This window comes from Aethalodelphis obliquidens, unplaced genomic scaffold (assembly GCF_003676395.1).
Source record: "Aethalodelphis obliquidens isolate GAN/ISIS:26980383/991018 unplaced genomic scaffold, ASM367639v1 scaffold71, whole genome shotgun sequence".
NCBI classification, from domain to species: domain Eukaryota; kingdom Metazoa; phylum Chordata; class Mammalia; order Artiodactyla; family Delphinidae; genus Aethalodelphis; species Aethalodelphis obliquidens.
This window is the reverse complement of record NW_020838015.1, coordinates 8705214-8726233: the sequence shown is the minus strand read 5'-3', so window position 1 is coordinate 8726233 and position 21020 is coordinate 8705214. Positions and strand designations below refer to the sequence as shown.

At 39.4% G+C, this 21020-nt stretch overlaps 1 protein-coding gene across 2 annotated transcripts in view; it reads left to right on the top strand.

The window, feature by feature from the left end:
- ZNF41 (zinc finger protein 41) overlaps positions 1–20357 on the top strand; it is a 52100-nt gene extending 31743 nt beyond the window's left edge. For both annotated transcript variants that reach the window (XM_027091374.1, XM_027091375.1), the window contains 3 exons: positions 9250–9370; positions 9619–9714; positions 18072–20357. In XM_027091374.1, the coding sequence (XP_026947175.1) occupies positions 9250–9370; positions 9619–9714; positions 18072–20125 (2271 nt within the window). In that variant the 3' untranslated portion in view covers positions 20126–20357. The remainder of the gene's footprint in view (positions 1–9249; positions 9371–9618; positions 9715–18071) is intronic.
- The last annotated feature ends 663 nt before the right edge of the window (positions 20358–21020 follow it).

Sequence of the window (21020 nt, the reverse complement as noted above, 5' to 3'; positions counted from 1 at the left end):
TATATATATATATATATATATATATATATATATATATATATATATATCTGAATCACTTTGCTGTACATCTGAAACTAACACAACATTGTAAACTAACTATGCTTCAAGTTTTTTTTAATTAATTAATTTATTTGTTTTTGGCTGTGTTGGGTCTTCGTTGCTGTGCGCAGGCTTTCTCTAGTTACGGCAAGCGGGGGATACTCTTTGTTGTGGTGCACGGGCTCTCGGCACGTGGGCTCAGTAGTTGTGGCTCACAGGCTCAAGAGCACAGGCTCAGTAGTTGTGGTGCATGGGCTTAGTTGCTCTGTGGCATGTGGGATCTCCCCAGGTCAGGGCTCGAACCCATGTCCCCTGCCTTGGCAGGAAGATTCTTAACCACTGCGCCCCCAGGGAAGCCTGCTTCAATTTTTAAAAATGGTAAAACAAAGTTTTTTAAAAATGTTTACCAGTGCCAAATGATAGAATATTTTAATTTTCCCATACTGGTTGGCAAATAGCCACTCCTCCCCGCCACCTGAGGCTCCTCCCCTGTGTCACCTACACACCTGCCAGTCTGTCCTGGGGTCACCGGCAAGAGAGCAAGGATCAGGAGGATGGGCAGGCAGAATGAGAGCTTCCCTCAAGCCTGACCCCAGGGCTTTCCCTGGGTGAGTGCCCTTGTGCAGTGAAGGGGAGTAGGTCAGACATGCTGCTAGAGGCTCAGGTGGAGGTCCTGCTCTCAGCAACCCTTGGGGCTGTGCTCAGGAGAGGTGGTGGATGGAGAAGTGCTGGGCACCACCCAGTGCTTGCGGATCTGCCCCCGGAGCTGCTGGTGGTGGAGCAGATACTGTGAGTTCCATGCCTGCTCTGTGCCCCTGAACACTCACTATTAAGGGCCCCCAAAGAACAAAGGTCTTTCAATGAATAAAGTTTCCTCATTTCCTCACAGTTGGATCACTAGATCTTGTCTTTGATACTTAGGGCATTTTTGTGTTGTTTAGGAAATCCTCACCTACCCCAAGGCCTAAACAAATATTTACCTATATTTTCTACTAAGAGTTTTAAAGCATTAATTCTTTTGAAACGTTTGATTCTTTTGCCCTTCACCCAGAACCACTAATTGTTAACATTTTGCCACATTTGCTTTCTCTTCTCAATTTATGTATATATGTATGTATGTATGTAGTGTATACACACAGAAATATTTAAAACTTTATTTTCTGAACCACTTGGGAGTAATTTGCAGACATAATTCCCCTTTACCCTTAAATACTTAATGTGTATCTCTTAAGAACAAGGACATTCTCTTACATAATCACAGTACAGTTATCAAAATCAAGAAATTGCACATTGATCTAGTACTATCTAATATTTGATGAGTATTATCTAATTACCTAATGAGGTGAAAAACGGCCTCTGTGCACCAGTGCCAAATCGAATCTCAGAGACAGAGTTTTGGGTGAAGTAGAGAAGAGTAGCTTTATTGCTTTGCCAGACAAATGGGGACACAGTAGGCTCCTGCCCCGAAAAACTGTGTGTCCCAACCTGGGAGGATTGGATGAGGAGTTTTATAGCAATGGTTCAAGAGCAGGCTTGCTGGTAAGGATTAGAGTGCGTGCAGGGCCTGCACTCCTTTAATCTGGTCTCAAGTAGTCTCTTGATGAGCTTCTCTGGTTCCTTTAATCTGGCCTCATGTGGTCTTCTCTGGAATGAAGAATGCTAACACCTTCCATTTGTTGGGGGTTTTAGTTCTGTAAAGAGCTCAAAGATATTATGTGTATCCCTTGAAGAGGAACCAGGACCCTGCCCCAAGGCTGCACTATTGTTTTTTGGCTGCTTCTCCTTTGTCTCTGCATCCCCTCCCTTAACTGATTAGCAACTGTTCAAATCTGCCCTTTGGAAGTCAGGGAAGGTCATGGAGGCTGGAATCTATTCCCTACAAACAAGAAATGTGGGACAGGGAGTTCCCTGATGGTCCAGTGGTTAGGATTCCAGGCTTTCACTGCCAGGTTCAATCCCTGGTTGGGGAACTGAGATCCCACAAGCCATGCAGCATAGCCAAATAAATAAATAAATAAAGACAAAAATCTTGAAAAAAAAAAAAGAACAGGGGACAGAAAGGCTTCCATGCCCAGGAGCCCCACACGGTCCTGCTCGGTTTCACTAACATACAATTTGTAAATAATTTTCCCAGTTGTCACGATAACATCCTTTATAGTATTTCCCCCGATCCAGGATCCAATCCAGGCTCATGTATTATGTTTAGTTGTCATGTCCCTTTACCCTTTAATCTGAAACAGTTCCTTAGGCTTTCCTTGACTTTCATGACACCATTTGGAAGAATGTCCCTCAATTTGGGTTTTTTTTCCTGCTTCCTCATAATTAGATTCAGGTTTTTCATTTTTGTCAAATATCACAGAAATGATGCTGTGTTCTTCTCAGTGCCTCACATTGGCAAGAATTCAATACCAATTTGTCCTTTATTGATAATGTTAACTTTGATCACCTGGCTAAGATGGCATCTGTCAGGTACTGTAAAGTTACTATATTTCTCTTTGTAATTAACAACTAGGTTGTGGGGAGATACATTGAGACTATGTATACATTGAGACTATTTCTCATGCTTTTGTCCGCTGATTGTAGCATCTAGCAATGATTCTTGCCTGTAACAATTAATTACGGTGCAATTTCCCTAATGGTGTTTTTCTAATTCCATCATTTCTTCTATATTGATTAGTTGGCATTCTCCTATAAGGAAAAAATTCCTTTCTCTGACTGCTGAAATGACAATTATATGCCAGGCACAATGAGCACACCTTGAGTTACCATTTGTCACTAATAGGAACTAGAGCTTCTTGGAGATATGACTGACTCCAGGGTTGGAACAGAGAAAGTACAAAATGACTCATTGTGCTGGGAAGTAATGAAGCACTCAAAAGATGGGAACATGTCAAAATGACACAGGAGCCACTTTGAAGGAGCTCCCTCTGGTCAAATCTGGGACAATATGAGTAGCAAAAGAAATCATAATAGTAATAGATTATCATCTACTGAATAAAGTAGGAAGTGACCAGACCCTATAATACATAGGTAGGCAGATAGAGAGGAAAGAAGTGAATTCCCCCCATTTTTTATCTCTTTTCTTGGCTGTGCTGCACGGCTTGCTGGGTCTCAGTTCCCCGACCAGGGATTGAACCCTGGCCACAGCAGTGAAAGTGCCAAATCCTAACCACTAGACCACCAGGGAACTCCTGTGAGTGCTCCTTTTTAATAGCATCTTGATCTTTTTTGCTGTGTCCCCTACTCCAATCTTTCTGAGGATAATTTAGTAGTTTGTTAAAACTTTTTATTTGGAAATAATTATACATTTATAGGAAGTTGCAAAGATGGTACAGAGAGGTCTCATGTAACTCTTTACCCAGTTTCCCCTAATGATTACATCCTGTGTCACTAGAGTACAATTATCACAAATAGGAAATTGACATTTCTGCGGTGTGCGTGTCGTTCTCTGCCATTTTACACGTGTAGATTCCTGTACAATAATCCAGATACAGAACTATTCCATCACCACATAGGTCTCTACTGGTGTTGACGTTTTACCAGTTAGAGTGAAGTGTAGAAAACTTAGCTCCCTTTAAGTCCCTTTAGCCTCACCAATTACAATTGTCTTAAATATTTCCTCTACATACATGGAGATCCACATCATAAAAATGTTATACTTTTTACTTTGACCTTCAAATATAATTTAGAAAACTCAAGAGGAAAAGGAAAGTCTGTTGTATTTAAACATATTTTTTCTCTTTCCATTTTTCTTCTTTCCTGATGTTCAAAGACTTCTTTTACCATCTCCGTTCTGTTTAGAGAACTTCCTTTAAGCCATTCTTTTAGGGTAGGTCTGCTGACAACAGATTTTCTTAGTTCTCCTTCTTCTGAGAATATCTTGATTTCCCCTTCATTTCTTCTTTCTTAGTAACAGCTTTATTGAGATATAATTCACATACCATAGTTTACCCATTTAAAGTGTCCAATTCAGGGACTTCCCTGGTGGCGCAGTGGTTAAAAATCTGCCTGCCAATGCAGGGGACATGGGTTCAAGCCCTGATCCAGGAAGATCCCACATGCCGCAGAGCAACATGTGCCACAACCACTGAGCCTGCGCTCTAGAGCCCATGAGCCACAACTACTGAGCCCGTGTGCCACAACTATTGAAGCCCACGTGTCTAGAGCCCATGCTCCACAACAAGAGAAAGCCCGTGTGCACCAACAAAGACCCAACACAGCCAAATATAAAAATAAATAAATAAATTTATTTTAAAAATAAAGTGTCCAATTCAATGTTTTTTGTATGTTTATGGATATGTGCAACCATCACTATAATCAATTTTAGAACATTTTCATCACCTCAAAAAGAAACCCCATACCCCTAAGCCATCACTCTGCCCCACCTCACCTCCCTGCCTCCTCCAACCCTAAGCAAACATTAATATGCTTTCTGTCTCTATAGACTTTACTCTTCTGGACATTTCACATGAATGGAATCACATAACATGTGATCTTTTTGTCCGGCTTCTTTGACTCAGCATAATGTTTTTAAGGAGCTCCCTCTGGCTAAACCTGGGACAATTTGAGTAGCAAAAGAAATAATGATAGTAATAGGTTATAACCCACTGAATAAAGTAGGAAGTCACCAGTCCATAATAGGTCAACAGATACATATGTAGGTAGGCAAATAGATAGGGAAGAAGTGTAGCATGTACATGTAGTAACATGTATCAGTATTTCCTTCCTTTTTGTGGCTGAATAATATTCCATTGTGCAGGTGTATCACATTTTGTTTATTCATTTGTCAGCTGATGTACATTTGGGTTGTTTCCACCTTTTGGCTATTATAAGTAATGCTGCTGTAAACATTTGTGTACGTGTTTTTATGCAGATATATATTTTCATTTATCTCAAGTATATATATACATCTAGGAGTGGAATTGCTAGGTCAAATGATAACTCTATGTTTAATAATTTGAGGAACTGCCAGACTGTTTTCTAAAGCAGCTGCACCAGTTTACATTCCCACCAGCAGTGTTTGTATGAAGTTTCCAATTTCTCCAAATCCTCATCAGCACTTGTTATTATCTGACTTTTTGATTCTAGCCATCCTAGTGAGTGTGAGGTAGTATCTCATTGTGGTTTTGATTTTCATTTCCCAGATAATTAATGATGTTAAGCATCTTTTCATGTACTTAATGGCCATGGCTGCTTCATTTCTTAAGGATAATTTTGCCGGATATGGAATTCAGGGTTGACAGTTCTTTTCTTTCAGCACTTGAAAAATGTGCCATTTCCTTCGCTCCACCATGGTTTTGGGTGAGAAATCTGCTGTCACTTTAATTGTTTTTCCCCTATAGGTAAGGTGTCATTTCTCTCTTGCTGATTTCAAGATTTTTTCTTTGTCTTTAGTTTTCTGAAGTTTGACTATAATGTGTCTTCGTATAATTTCTTTGGTTTATCCTTTTGGGGTTTGCTCAGCTTCTTGAAACTCTAAGTTGATATCTTTTGCCAAATTTGAGAAATTTTCAGCTATAATTTCTTCAAATACTTTTCAGCCCCACACTTTCTCCTCTCTTTCTGGAACTCTGATGACATGAATGCCAGATCTTTTATTATAGTCTCAGAGGTCCCTGAGGCTCTGCTCATTTTTTTTCCAGTCAATTTTCTTTCTGTTGTTCAGATTGGATCATTTCTATTGTTCTGTCATCAAGTTCTCTAATTCTTTTCTCTGTCCTCTCTATTCTGCTGTTGAGCTCTTACACTGATATTAAAATTTTAGTTATTCTATTTTTCAGTTCTAAAATTTCCATTCTGTTCTTCTTTATATCTTTTTTTCTGAGACTTTCTGGTTTTGCATTTAAGTATATTGAAGCATTTTTTAAAAAATAATAACAAAGTACTGTTAGCACAGGGACAAAATGTTCCCCTGATGACTCTAATGCATAGCCAGGCTTTTTTTTATATATTTATTTATTTGTTTGGTTGCTCCAGGTCTTAGTTGCAGCAGGTGAGCTCCTTTGTTGCAGCTCACAGGCTCCTTAGTTGTGGCATGTGAACTCTTAGTTGTGGCATGCATGTGAGATCTAGTTCCCTGACCAGGGATCAAACCCAGGCCCCCTGCATTGGGAGCACGGAGTCTTAACCACTGTGCCACCAGGGAAATCCCTGAAGCATTTTTATAATGGCTGCTTTAAAATCCTTGATAATTCTAACATCTGTGTCATCTCAGTGTCAGTGTCAGTTGATTGTCTTTTCTCATTCCAGTTAAGATTTTCTTGCTTCTTCACATGATGCCTGATTTTCAATTATGTCCTGGATATTTTGGGCACTCTGAGACTCTGGATATTATTTAAATCTTGTGTTTAGCAGTCTGCCTCCAACACTGTTCTGCTAAAAAAAGGAGAATCTCCTTCTTACTGCCAGGTGGAGGTGGAAGTTCAGGTCCCTAATTAGCCTCCTTTGACACCCCAGAGGGGACAAGCACTTTGTTGATCCTGGGTGGAGGTGGAATGTCATGCTCCCCACCAGACCACTTCTGACACCACCCTGGTGGGGAGACAAAAAGGTACCTCATTACTGTGTTGGGGGTAGAAGTTCAAGATCCCCACATAGCCTAAATTGACACTGTGTGGGAGGGGCCTCATTATCCCCAGGCAGGGATGAAAACCTAGGCTCCCCACTCAGCCTTTGCTGATGAAAACTGGGATGGGAGCTGCAGCTTTTTTCTGTGATGCTTGGCTGGAGTAGGGCAGTAATTATCTAAATTTTTCTTTCTTGTTACATTGGCCCTTTCCTGGTACTTTGGCTAGAGAGAGCAGGCTTTCTTGGGACTGTTTTTATCTGCACCAGTTGGCATTCTGGGTTGCCAGCTTCTCCACCACACAGTCCAAGATATATGGGGTGAAAAGAAAACTCAGGGAAATCACTGCTGTGTCACTCCTCAGGTTCCAAGGTCCCTAGGCAGTTAGCCTCCTTCTCTCCAACTGACAGTCTTCTTATCTTTTTTTTTTTATATATAATGTCCAGCTACTTAGCAGGAGAAATAGGGAGAATTGTATCTGTTCCATCTTGAGCCCATTGGTAACTTTTAAACTTAATTTTTTAATAGGTAATACATTCACATAGTTCTTTCCCCCAGTCCCACAGATTTCCCTAACCAAGAAACCAGTCTTGATTAGTTGGTGGGTGGGTGGGTGGATGGGTGGTATATGCTTATAGATTATGCAAATAAAAGCAACTAAGAAAATATCCTTCATATTTTTCCACAGATAGTAGATACTGTTACTGTTATGCTGAACACTGATTTTTAAAATTACTGTTAATTTTAAACTTTTTTATCATGAAATATTACACACATTTTGAATAATGCTGCTGTAAATACTCTTGAACATGCCTCTTGTTGCACATGAGCACATATTCCAATTGAGCATATTTCCATGGATGGAATCACTGTGTCCTTGTGTATGCATATTTCAACATTACCAGGTAAAGCCAAAAGGTTTTCCAATATGGTCATCCAATTTACAGCTCCATTAGACATGTGAGAGTTTTCGTTGCACCATGTTCTCTTCAACACTTCATATTGCCGTTCTTCAAAAAACTTTTTTATTGGGGTATAGTTGATTTATAATATTATATACGTTTCAGGTGTACAACATAGTGATTCACAGTTTCTAAAGGTTATACTCCATTTATAGTTATTATAAAATGTTGGCTATATTCCCTGTGCTGTACAATATATCCTTGTTGCTTATCCTTGTATGCTTATACATAGTAGTTTGTACCTCTTAATTCCCTACCCCTACCTTGCCCCTCGCCCCTTTCCTCTCCCCACTGGTAACCACTTGTTTGTTCTCTATGTCTGTTAGTCTGTTCCTGTTTTTTGTTATATTCACTAGTTTGTTTTATTTTTTAGATTCCACATATAAGTGATATCATATGGTATTTGGCTTTCTCCTTTCACTTAGCATAATACCCTACGAGTCCACCCATGTTGTTGCAAATGGCAGAATTCCATTCTTTTTATGGCTAAGTAGTATTCTATTGTATATATATACCACATCTTCTTTATCCATTCATCTGTTGATGGATATTTAGGTTGCTTCCATGTCTTGGCTATTGTAAATAGTGCTGCTTTGAACATTGGGGTGCATGTATCTTTTCAAATTAGCATTTTTGTTTTCTTTGGATATATACCCAGGGGTGGAATTGCTGAATCATATGGTAGTTCTGTTTTTAGTGTTTTGAGGAACTGTTTACCACAGTGGCTGCACCAATTTACATTCTCAACAACAGTGTACAAGGGTACCTTTTTCTCCACATCCTTGATATTGCCAGTGTTTTTCATTGAAGACATTGTAGAGGTTGTGTAATGGTAACTCATTATGGTTTGAATGTGCATTCCCTGGTTACTAAGGAAGTTAAGCCCTTTTTGTGTTTATTAATGCCTTGGATTTCCTCTTTTGTAAAATGCCTGTTCAGACCTTTTGCCCACTTTTCTACTGGTGATCTCTCTCTTTTTTAAAAAAATTGGTTTGTAAGTGTTCTTTACATTCTCTAGATATGAGCCCTTTGTCAGTAATGTGTTGCAGATATCTTCTATTTGGTGGCTTTTCTTTTTTTTCTCTTATAATGCTGTCTTTTAAATGCTGTCTCTTCATTGGAGACAGACATCAATCTTTTTCTTTATGGTTAATGTTTTTTGCATCCTGTTTGAGAATTATTTTCATAATCCAAGATGATGAAGATATTCATCTCTACTATGGTTTTTTCTATGTTATCTTTTAAAGGCTTTATTGTTTTGCCTTTCCCCCAGTACATTTCTTCCAAATGCCTTTTAGCCCCCTTTGTATCTTCTTATGTTGGTTGTCCAAGTTGTTTTATATTTTAGTCAATTCTATATTGCCATTGCCTGGCACATAATCAACCAGTAAATGTATTGTATGTAGTTCCTACGTTAACTCGAGGACTTAAAGAGAGCCTATTTTAATCCTCATTTTTGCAAAAAGAGGGACTGAATGAATAAATGAATGAATTTAATACACAGTGAATGTCAAGATACTTCAATATGTTTTTCTCTCACAAAATAAAATGCAAAACTGGGTGCTGGGTGAAAATCCTACATGATACATTATGGTAAAAGTCATTAAAAACAACTTCCCATTCCTCTTCCCTCCATCCTCCAGTGCTGACCATGTCACCTTGAACAGGACTGTGTTGTTACAGGTGTCATTCAAGGATGTGACTGTGGACTTCAGCAGGGAGGAGTGGCAGCACTTGGACCCTGCTCAGAGGCTCCTGTACCGGGATGTGACGCTGGAGAACTATAGCCACCTGCGCTCAGTGGGTAAGCACAGCCAGGGGCCTCAGAGAGGCTGCTTCCATTCTCAGCTGCTGAATGCTCTGGGGCATCTGAAGTGTGTGATGGTGTCATCCTTGATTTGCCCGAGATTCTTCAGTCTTTTTCACGTCTGTGATTATTACTCTACTCCCAGTGAAATGGGATTACTTTCCTGAAGAGCAAATGGAAGTGTCATTGAAAGGCCCCAAAACCCAATTAGCTGGACCCAATCCTGTATCATGTCCTGTTAACAGGGTACCAAGTTCCCAAACCAGAGGTCATCTTCAAGTTGGAGCAAGGAGAGGGGCCATGGACGTTGGAGGAGGAAACCCCACACCAGAGCTGCTCAGGTGAGTGAGTGTGACCTAGGCAGATGGGGGACATGGAAATAGATCTCAGTTTCTCTAGAAGAGGCTGATGCCTTTGAAAGGCTCTGAAGATATCTTATCTTGAAGGCTCGAAGCGTTTGGAGTTGTTTGGAGAGAGTTGGCAGAGCCCCTCCAATATCTGAATGCTCTCTCCAAGTATGACCCTTGCCGATACCCATTGTCTTCTTTGCTTGGCTTTTTGACAAGAAAGCTGTCTCTAATCTCTGTACCATGGATCACATACATACTACCCTATCTTACCTAGGGACTTTTTATTCTTCCTACTTCACTCCCACCCCCTTATCTTAGGTTCTTTTCTTGTACATTAGGTATTTTAAATTTTCTTCCCTTTTATTCCAATTCCTCATATCCATCCCTTATGCCTCCTCCCAAAGGCAACAGATCTAATGTGTTTGATCTTTGAATTTGTATGATATTCTCTTAAAGCCTGAAGTATTGGTTTATAAGTATGTATTTTTAGTATATATAAATTATATTGTGCTACATGTCTTTTTTTTAAACACTCTTTGTTTATACATTTTTAAAATTTATTTATTTTCCTTATTTTTTTGGCTGTGTCAGGTCTTAGTTGCAGCACACAGGATCTTCATTGAGGCATGCAGGATGTTTGGTTATGGCCTGCAGTCTCTTCATTGCTGCACTCATGCTTCTTTCTAGCTGTGGCTCGTGGGCTTCTCTCTAGTTGTAGCGTTTGGGTTTTCTCTCTCTAATTGTGGCACATGGGGTCCAGGGCGCACAGGCTCAGTAGTTGTGGTGCGTGGGCTTAGTTGCCCCCTGGGCATATGGGATCTTAGTTCCCCGACCAGGGATAGAACCCGCATCCCCTGCATTGGAAGGCAGATTCTTTACCACTGGACCACCAGGGAAGTCCCTGTGCTACATGTCTTAATTATGTTCCTTTTTTTCACTCACCCCTAAGGTCTGTCCGTATTGCAGTGCTCATCTGGCTTCATTCATTCAAATTGCTGCATAGTGTTGCACAGTGTGCTAGCACCACATCTTATTGAACCATACACCCAGTGGTGAAACCTAGGTTTCTGTTAGCTGCCATTTAAGACAAACAACTCTACAATAAATTTCTACACAGATGTTCTCTTAGAGTGTGAGAATTTCTCAGGGATGTATATAGAAGAGAGGGTTTGCCTGATCATTGCATATTCTCATACTGAATTTGAGCACCACCGTATTCTTCTTGAATTGGCTGCACTAATCTACTCTCCCAGCAATAGGGCACAGGGTTCTTCCTTTCCTCGAGTTTCTGCCAAGAATTAATATTACCAGAGTTTCTCATTTTGGGGCCAACTATGGGTATAAAGTGATATCTCATTTTTTATTTCTCATTTCTCCAATACCTAGTTTGAGCATTTCATTATTGACCATTTGTGGTCTCTTTGAGTTTCTCTCCTATGAGTGACCTTGCTCATGTTCCCCTAGTTTTGATTTGTTTCCTGTCTGTTTCATACTGATTTGCATCCAATTTATTGTTTGCCCCCTTTTCCAGCCTTGTCCTCATTATCCCCATAAATGAGGTTGCCCTACGGACCCTGTCTACTGTTCACCAGTCTTTTCTTCATATACATGCAAGGATTCATCCATCCTGAAATTCTGATGACTCTGTTTTTGACATCTCCAATCTGTTCTTCCCTGGTACTTTAGTACTACATTTAGCTACCCAGAAAGTTCCATTGAGATGTTTCTCTTGCTCCTCACTACATCAGAAATTGGAATCATTACCTCATGTATCAGAAACCCTTCTCACCTTCCAACTTTTCTCACATTTGTCAGTGTTTCTTAAATATTTCTGTCATTTTTAAGTTAATCACTCTACAGTTCCTTCTGCTTTTCCATTTCTGAGAATATCATTTTCAGTTCTCAGTTCATCTTCTTAGTTCCCAGCAATATCACCCAAAACCAGCTCCATATTTTCTTACGCCTGGATTATAATTTTTCTATTACTGATTGTATTTGCTGATTCCATTCGTTTTATTAGTTCACTTCAAAAGCTAACGATAAATTTCATTGCCTAAAATGTTCTATTTATCTTGACATTAGCTTTATGAAAAAACCTACAGTTATTCCCCATGACTTAGCATGTGACAATTAAACTCTTCATTCAGAGAGGCAAACAACATGGCCATGTATTTCGAATTCAAATGTGTATCTGTATATTTTGTATAACCTATGCTCAAGTCCATTTTTACCATAGTTTATGATTCTATGAGGTTTATTTATGTTAATAGTTCTATGAGTTTTGGGGAATTCCCTGGTGGTCCAGTGGTTAGGACCCAGCGCTTTCACTGCCAGGGCCTGGGTTCAATCCCTGGATGGGAAACAAAAAGCCTGTAAGCCACGTGGTGTGGCCAAAATAATAATAATAATAATAATTCTATGAGTTTTGACAAATGCATACAGTCATGTAACCACCACCACAATCAAGATATAGAACAAAAATTACCTCAGGTCCCTTTATTGCTACTTCTTCCCACCACTTCCAGACCTGGAAAATACTGATGTCTTTTCTGTCTCTATAGTTTTGCCTTTTCCAGAATGTCATATAAATGGAATCATACAGTATGAAGCTTTTTGAGCCTGGCTTCTTTCACTTAGCATAAAGCATTCAAAACTCATTCCTACTGTTGTGTTTTCCATAGTTTGTTCCTTTTTTATTTCTGAGTAGTATTCCATAGTATGGATGTATCACAGTTTATCCATTCACTAGCTGAAGGATATTTGGATGGTTTCCAGTTTTGGTGTTTATGAATAAAGGTGCTATGTTTATATATTTGTTTCCATATTTTGTGTGATATAAGATTTCATTCACTTGGGTAAATATCTAGGAGTCAGATTGCTGGGCTGTATGGTAAGTATATGTTTAACTTTACTAGAAACTGCCAAACTTTTCCAAAGTGGCTATACAATTTTCAATTCTAACCAGCTATGTATGAGAGTTCCAGTTGATCTGCATTCTCACCAGCACTTGGAATTGTCCATTTTTAAAACTTTTAGCCATTCTAAGAGTAAGATAGTTGTATCTTACTGTGGTTTTAATTGGCATTTCCATAATATCTAATATTTGACATCTATATATCTTCTTTGGTGAAGTGTTTGTACAAATCTTTTGCCCAGTTTTCTATAGGGAACATTGTTTTCTTATTGTTGAGTTTTGAAAGTTCATTATATATTATGGACACAAGTTATTTATCAGGTATGTGTTTTGTGAATTTTTTTATTTGCTTATCAGTGTCTTTCATGAGGCACTTAAAATTTGGACAAAGTCTAATTTATTTTTTTTCTTATGTTATGGATTGTGTTTTTGGTGTTGTATCTAAGAAATCTTTACCTAATCCAAGGTCCCCCCAAAAATTAGGTCTTACATTTAGTTCTGTGATGCATTTTGCATTAATTTTTATATGTGATTTAAAGTATGGATCAGAGTTTTGTGTTTGTTCATTTTTGCACATGGCTATCCAATCATTTCAGCATCATTTATTTTAAAAAAAAAGCTATCCTTCTCTCAACTGAATTGCCTTTGCACCTTTATTGAAGATCAGTTGTCATATATATGTGGGTCTCTTTCTGGACTCTTCATTCTGTTCCATTGATCTATTCATGTATCTTTACACCATTCCCACACTGTCTTGATAAGTGTAGCTATGTAATAAATTTGAAATCGTGTCATATTAGTCCTCCAACTTTGTTCTTCTCTTTCAAATTGTTTTGGCTATTCTAAGTACTTTGTGTATCCATTTGAATTTTACAGTCAATTTTTCAATTTCTATGAAAGTGAATTTTGATTGTGATTACATTGAATCTATAAGTCAGTTTGGAGAGAATTAACATCTTAACATTATCAACTCTTCCAATCCAAATATATAAATGATTTGATAATTTATATATTGCAAACTGATTACCACCATAGCATTAGCCAACACCTCCATCCCATCACATAGTTACCATTTCTTTTTTGTGGTGAGAACATTTAAGGTCTACTCTCTAGGCAACATTCAAGTATATGACACAGTATCATTATCTATAGTCACCATGCTGCACATTAGATTTCCAGAACTTGTTCATCTTATAACTGGAAGTTTGTACCCTTTGACCAATAGCTCTCCATTCCCTCCACCCTCCAGTCCCTGGGAACCACCACTCTACTCTCTGCTTCTCTGAGTTTGACTTTCTTAGATTCCACATACAAGTGATAATACCATGCAGTATTTGTCTTTCTCTGACTTATTTCACTTAGCATGATGCCCTCAACGTTCAGACAAGTTGTAGCAAATGGCACAATGTCCTTCTTTCTCATGGCTGAATAATATTCCATTGTATATATATACCACATCTTTATCCATTCAGTGTGGACAGACACTTGGGTTGTTTTCATGTCTTGCTATTGTGAATAATGCTGCAATGAATATGGGAGTGCAGATATCTCTAAGAGATCCTGATTTCAATTCCTTGGGATATATACCCAGAAGTGGAATTGCTGGATCATACAATAGGTCTCTTTTGAATTTTTTGAGGAAACTCCATACTGTTTTCCATAGTAGCAGCACCAATTTACACTCCCACCAACAGTGCACAAGTGTTCCCTTTTCTCCACACCCTCATCAGCATTTGTTATCTCTTGTCTTTTTGATGAAAGCCATTCTAACAGGTGTGAGGTGTTATCTCGTTGTGGTTTTGACTTGCATTTCCCTGAGGATTACTGCTATCAAGCACCTTTTCATGTACCTGTTTGCCATTTGTATGTCTTCTTTGGAAAACTGTCTGTTCAATTCTTCTGCCCATTTTTTAATCAGTTTTTTTTCTGCTATTGAGCTGTATATGTTCTTTATATATTTTGCATATTAACTCCTTATCAGATATATGACTTGTAAATATCTTCTCCCATTCCATAGGTTGCCTTTTCATTTTGTTGATTGTTTCCTTTGCTGTGCATTTTTTTTTTTCTTGCGGTACGCGGGCCTCTCACTGTTGTGGCCTCTCCCGTTGCGGAGCACAGGCTCCGGACGCGCAGGCTCAGCGGCCATGGCTCACGGGCCCAGCTGCTCCGTGGCATGTGGGATCTTCCCGGACCGGGGCACGAACCCGTGTCCCCTGCATCGGCAGGCGGACTCCCAACCACTGCGCCACCAGGGAAGCCCCTGCTGTGCATTTTTAATGTTTTCTTGATGTCTGCCATATTTGATAGTGTTCCCCTAATCTGACTCTTTATTCTGTGCTCTATCTATTTAGATGATACATTTTCACCTTGTGATCAGATTTCACTATTTCATGAAATGGCTCTTAATTACTCCAGAATATATGGCTCTTTCTTTTTTCTCATCCTCCATCCCACAGGAACTCACAGAAAAACATAGGATTTTAGACTGTGTGGTAACTAAGGCTTTTTTTACCTCTAAGTTTTTTAGAAAGCTCCCAGAATTAAGAGCCTATTTCTCAGATTCACAGACATAGAGAACATACTTGTGGTTGCTGAGTGGGGGAGGGGTGGACTGGGAGTTTGGAATTAACAGATGCAAACTATTATATATAGAATGGATAAACAACAAGGTCTAACTGTATAGCACAGGGAACTATATTCAATATCCTGTGATAAACCATAATGAAAAAGAATTTTAAAAAAGATCCATTCTTACACTGAAAAAAAAGAGCCTGTTTCTTATTGTATAACTTGGGACCTAATCAGGAGAGAGAAACCACATACTAATTTGAACACGGAAAGTTTAACAAAGAATTATTAGTGCCACTGCAATGAGAAGCCCACGCATCGCAACAAAGAGTAGCCCCCACTCGCTGCAACTAGAGGAAGCCCACGTGCAGCAACAAAGACCCAACGCAGCCAAAAATAAATAAATAAATAGATTTGAAAAAAAGAATTATTAGCTATTGTGGGATTGAGGTAACAAGGGATTAGCCAGCAAAAGTAAAGAGAACTCTAAAGAATAAAGGAATAGCAAATTAGTGTGGGAGAGTATCTCTAAGGCTGTGAAGGAACACCCAAGGAAGCGCCTCCCCTGCTTCCCAGGGATGAATCCAGACCTTATAGGGAAGGCATATCCATGGCTCACAGCATGGCAGCTGTCATGCCACACTGGTTGAACTTACTGGAAATCTACCCTCTGAGGTTCCAGAAAAAGCTGATCATAGGGAAGTGTCTCATTGGAAATATTCCACTACAAGCCACCTGAGAGGGGTGCCAGGATAAACTGCTGGGTGCTGGGTGCTTCTGGCTGCAATGCACTGCAGAAGCTGGGTGCTTGGGAAGCCATATGAGTGGCAGGAGCTGGGTGCTAAAGAAGTGACCTGCACTGCAAGATCTGGGTGCTTGGGAAGCTGCATGTGCATTAGGAGCCAGATGCTGCTGAAGCCACCACACTGCTGAAGCCTGGTAATAGACAAGCTGCCCTTGCTGGAGGAGCCTGCTGAGTGAGCTCACTAGAACCAGGAAGCAAAATCCCTTCCTCCAGTGTTTCCCCATCACCCTGTATTGACAAGGTTCAACATCATGCCAGATGGCAAAGGAAAAAAGACTCAGATCCATTTTTGTAGAGCGGACAAGGAAGGGTGAATTGGAGGTTGAAAGGCAAAAAATTGATAACTGTAACACTTACTCTTCAGTTTTCTGAAGCCAAGCATGGAAAATATTTAGTAAACTTAAATTTATTGAATTTGGGAAGATAGGCAGAGGAGGATATTTTTCTCTCTTTCAGAAGGATCCTTCAAATATTTGATCAGAAGAATTCAAAAAACCATAGATTATATTTGGAAAGGGAAGATAATTGCATGAAATGTTAATAATTTCAGGCTCTGTGTGTTAATTCTCTCTGTTATAACACAAAACTGTGCCAAATTTAGTATCAATATGAGTGGTACTGTGTCTGCTTTATACATTCATAGCAGATATACCCTCCCTAGAGGTGTACTAAAATTAGAGCTGATATCAAGGACAATACCTTCTGAATATGCACAGAGGAGCAAAGCAACAAGCTTAATATAACTGTATCCTCTCTTACATAAGCATTCTCAGGTGAATGGGTGCATTCAACAAATCAACTCTGATCTTGTTGGGTCATTCAAGGACCATGTTCCAAGTTATTGCTCTGCCATCTCCTAGAGTATTGTTGTCAGCTGGGTGGTTGATGTTGGGTCATTGTTGAGTCCTCTGGGCTGGGGAAGGGGGAATGGGGGAGATTTGCCCACTGTCTTAAAGCCTGGCCTAGGAGTGGTACATATCACTTCTGCTCATATTCCACTGGTGAGGACAAAGTGAGACTGGTAAACGTAATGCCCAGCTATGTTCTATTACTATAAAAGAAGAGGTGAATAGATTTTGGTGGATGGCTTGCAGTTTCTGCCATAGATGGTTTGCCCTCTCCTATTTGACACTTGTTGAAAGCATATATTTTTCCTATAGATATAGAGGAATTGGTATTTGAGGACTATAAATTTAATGTAGATGCTCATAATGGTTCAGAGGGAAAAGCAAGAGGAAGCAGAGAGATTATTAATGTTTTAGACCTAATATGTAATAAGGACATACATTCTGAAATATTTCTTCCATTCAGGCTTACCTTTAACGGACTTCAGTTTCTTCTTCTGGTTACTCTACTCACTGTCCTGACTTCCTACATAGTGGATATAGATTCCCAGGTTCAAATCCCATCTCTTATTTATTTAGCTATTTTTTTGATTAATTTCTTTTTTTTTTTTTTTTTGCTGTGTTGCATCTTCGTTTCTGTGCGAGGGCTTTCTCTAGTTGTGGCAAGCGGGGGCCACTCTTCATCACGGTGCGTGGGCCTCTTACTATCGCGGCCTCTCTTGTTGCGGAGCACAGGCTCCAGACGCGCAGGCTCAGTAGTTGTGGCTCACGGGCCTAGTTGCTCCGTGGCATGTGGGATCCTCCCAGACCAGGGCTCGAACCCGTGTCCCCTGCATTAGCAAGCAGATTCTCAACCACTGCGCCACCAGGGAAGCCTTATTTAGCTATTTGATCTTCAGCAAGTTACATAACTTCTCTGTGCTTCTGTTTTCTCATCTGTGAAACATGATTGATAATGATAGCTACCTCTTAGGGTTTAGTGAAGATTAAATGAGCTGCTTTGTGTAAAGCACTTGGAAGTGCCTGGTGCATCATAAATGGTATATAATTGTTTTACATAGAGTAAGTGTTCTAGAAGAATTTCATATTACTATTTTCATTATTGTCATAAGAACTCTTCCATTTCTCTGTTCATCCTGTCCAAACTCCATGTACCCTCTATTCTCTGATAATTATTCTGGAGTCATTTTCATTTTTTTCTCTTTCTTTTTAGATGAGGATAATGGGCAAACCCAACAACAGAGAATTTCTGGAGAAGTTTCATTACACTGTGAGAAATTTGGTCAGTCCATAGGAAAAGATTCATTGTGTTCCATTGTAGAAGAACTGTGGCAAGATAATGACCGGCTAGAGAGATATCAAGAAAACCAAAATAACCCTTTAAGTCATGTGAAAGTATTGATTAAGGAGAGGGGCTATGAATGTAAAAACATTGAAAAAATAATTCACGTGAGTACCAGGCTTGTTCCTTCCATTAAAAGACTCCATAACTATGACACATTTGGAAAGAGTTTGAAGCATACTTTAAACTTACATAATCATAATAAAAGCAATGCAACAAAGAACTTTGATAAAATTTTTAGAAATGGCAACAATTTTGCCCATAGCTCTTCCTCTACTAAGAATGAGAATGCTAATACAAGAGCAAACTCCTGTGAACTTAATCAATGTGAAAAACATCTTGGCCACAAGCAAGTTCTCACCCACCATCAGAAAATTCATACTGAAGAGAAACTTTATGTGTGTACTCAATACGTACAGACGTTCACCCAAAAGTCACATCTTTTTGAGCATCAGAGAATTCATGCTGGAGAAAAATCCCATGAATGCAACAAGCGTGAGAACGTCTTCACTCAGAAGCCGCAAACTGAGGTACCTCAAAGTGTTTACACAAGAGAGAAACCTTTTATATGTACTCAATGTGGGAAGGCCTTTACACTCAGGTCAAACCTCATTACACATCAGAAAATTCATACTGGGCAGAAACCCTATAAATGCAGTGAATGTGGAAAAGCCTTTTTCCACAGATCATATCTCTTTAGACATATGAGAATTCATACAGGAGAAAAACCTTATGAATGCAGTGAATGTGGAAGAGGCTTCTCCCAGAATTCTGACCTCAATATACATCAGAAAACTCATACTGGAGAGAAACACTATGCATGCAGTGAATGTGGGAAAGCCTTCACAAGAAAATCAGCACTCAGGATGCATCAAAGAATTCACACAGGAGAGAAACCTTATGTATGCACTGAATGTGGGAAGGCCTTCATCCAGAAATCCCATTTCAATACACATCAGAGAATTCATACTGGAGAAAAACCTTATGAATGCAGTGATTGTGGGAAATCGTTCATTAAGAAATCACAACTCCATGTGCATCAAAGAATTCATACAGGAGAAAAACCTTATATATGTACAGAATGTGGAAAGGTCTTTACTCATAGGACAAATCTCACTACACATCAGAAAACTCATACTGGAGAGAAACCGTATATGTGTGCCGAATGTGGAAAGGCTTTCAGTGATCAGTCAAATCTCATTAAACACCAGAAAACTCATACTGGAGAGAAACCCTATAAATGCAATGGCTGTGGAAAGGCCTTCATATGGAAGTCACGCCTCAAAATACATCAGAAATCTCATATTGGAGAGAGACACTATGAATGCAATGAATGTGGGAAAGCCTTTATCCAGAAATCAACACTCAGTGTGCATCAGAGAATCCATACAGGAGAGAAACCCTATGCTTGTCCTGAATGTGGGAAGGCCTTCATCCAGAAATCACACTTCATTGCACATCATAGAATTCATACTGGAGAGAAGCCTTATGAATGTAGTGACTGTGGGAAATGCTTCACAAAGAAGTCACAACTCCGGGTGCATCAGAAGATTCACACAGGAGAGAAACCCAATATATGTGCTGAATGTGGAAAGGCCTTCACTGACAGGTCAAATCTCATAACACACCAGAAAATCCATACTAGAGAGAAACCCTATAAATGCAGTGACTGTGGAAAAACCTTCACCTGGAAATCACGCCTCACTATCCATCAGAAATCTCATACTGGAGAGAGACACTATGAATGCAGTAAATGTGGGAAAGCTTTCATCCAGAAAGCAACACTAAGTTTGCATCAGATAATTCATACAGGGAAGAAACCTTATGCTTGTACAGAATGTCAGAAGGCCTTCACTGACAGGTCAAATCTCATTAAACACCAGAAAACTCATAGTGGAGAAAAACTCTATAAAGCCAGTGACTGAAAATGCCTTCAGCTGGAAATCACAACTGGATATGCATCAGCTGTCTCATAGTGGAGAGATGAGGAGTGCCTGATGCATCAATCATTGTGCAGGGGGAGTAGATATGACAGACTACAAACAGCCTAAGTGAACAGAAGGCAAACAAAGCCAAGTATCCTTCAGTCAGGTGGAATACAAGTTGATATGCAATTATATGCATAGGGAGACACTTCAATAAAGCATTTGAGCAATAGCCCTGTTTGGTTTTATGATTCACACAGGTACTCTCAATCTCCTGCAAATGGTAGAAATAGAGACCCCAGGAGATGACTTGTAATCTCCTGTGTTTCACTTTTTGGATAAAGGGCTTTATAAATTCAGCACAGATTTGTCCTTCATACCTTGGGATGTAAAAGTCCTTAATACTGGCCATTTTTTTTTCAACTTTCTAGGGTGGGGAGAAGAGTATTCATTGTTCAAACACCTCCAGGGCACTGAAGTCAAGGCAAAAACCAATTTGGGAATGTATAATAAATCTATGAGTAGAAGCCAGAAGTTCTTGTTATCATTGACATTTAAGACACAGAAAATATTGCCCTGAGGAACCGTTCTTTCTCTTCCCTTTGAGAAGTCACCATGGTATTTTTTTTAAATTAAATAGAATTTTTAAACTTAAAGTCTGACTTTATGCATTGGCAAATTAAGCATATCTCTAGCCTATGTTACAGGAATAGAGTTATTAAATGTTACACACACCTAAAGGTGGCAATTGTTCCCTCATTAATTCTATGCTATGGCAGCAGGTGATTCACACTCGAAAATGGTAGGCATACCTTCTAACCTGTACCAAAAAAGCTATCATTTATGTAAGCTGCAGGCCATAAACTTCTTATCCCCTTAGTAACTGACCCTAAGA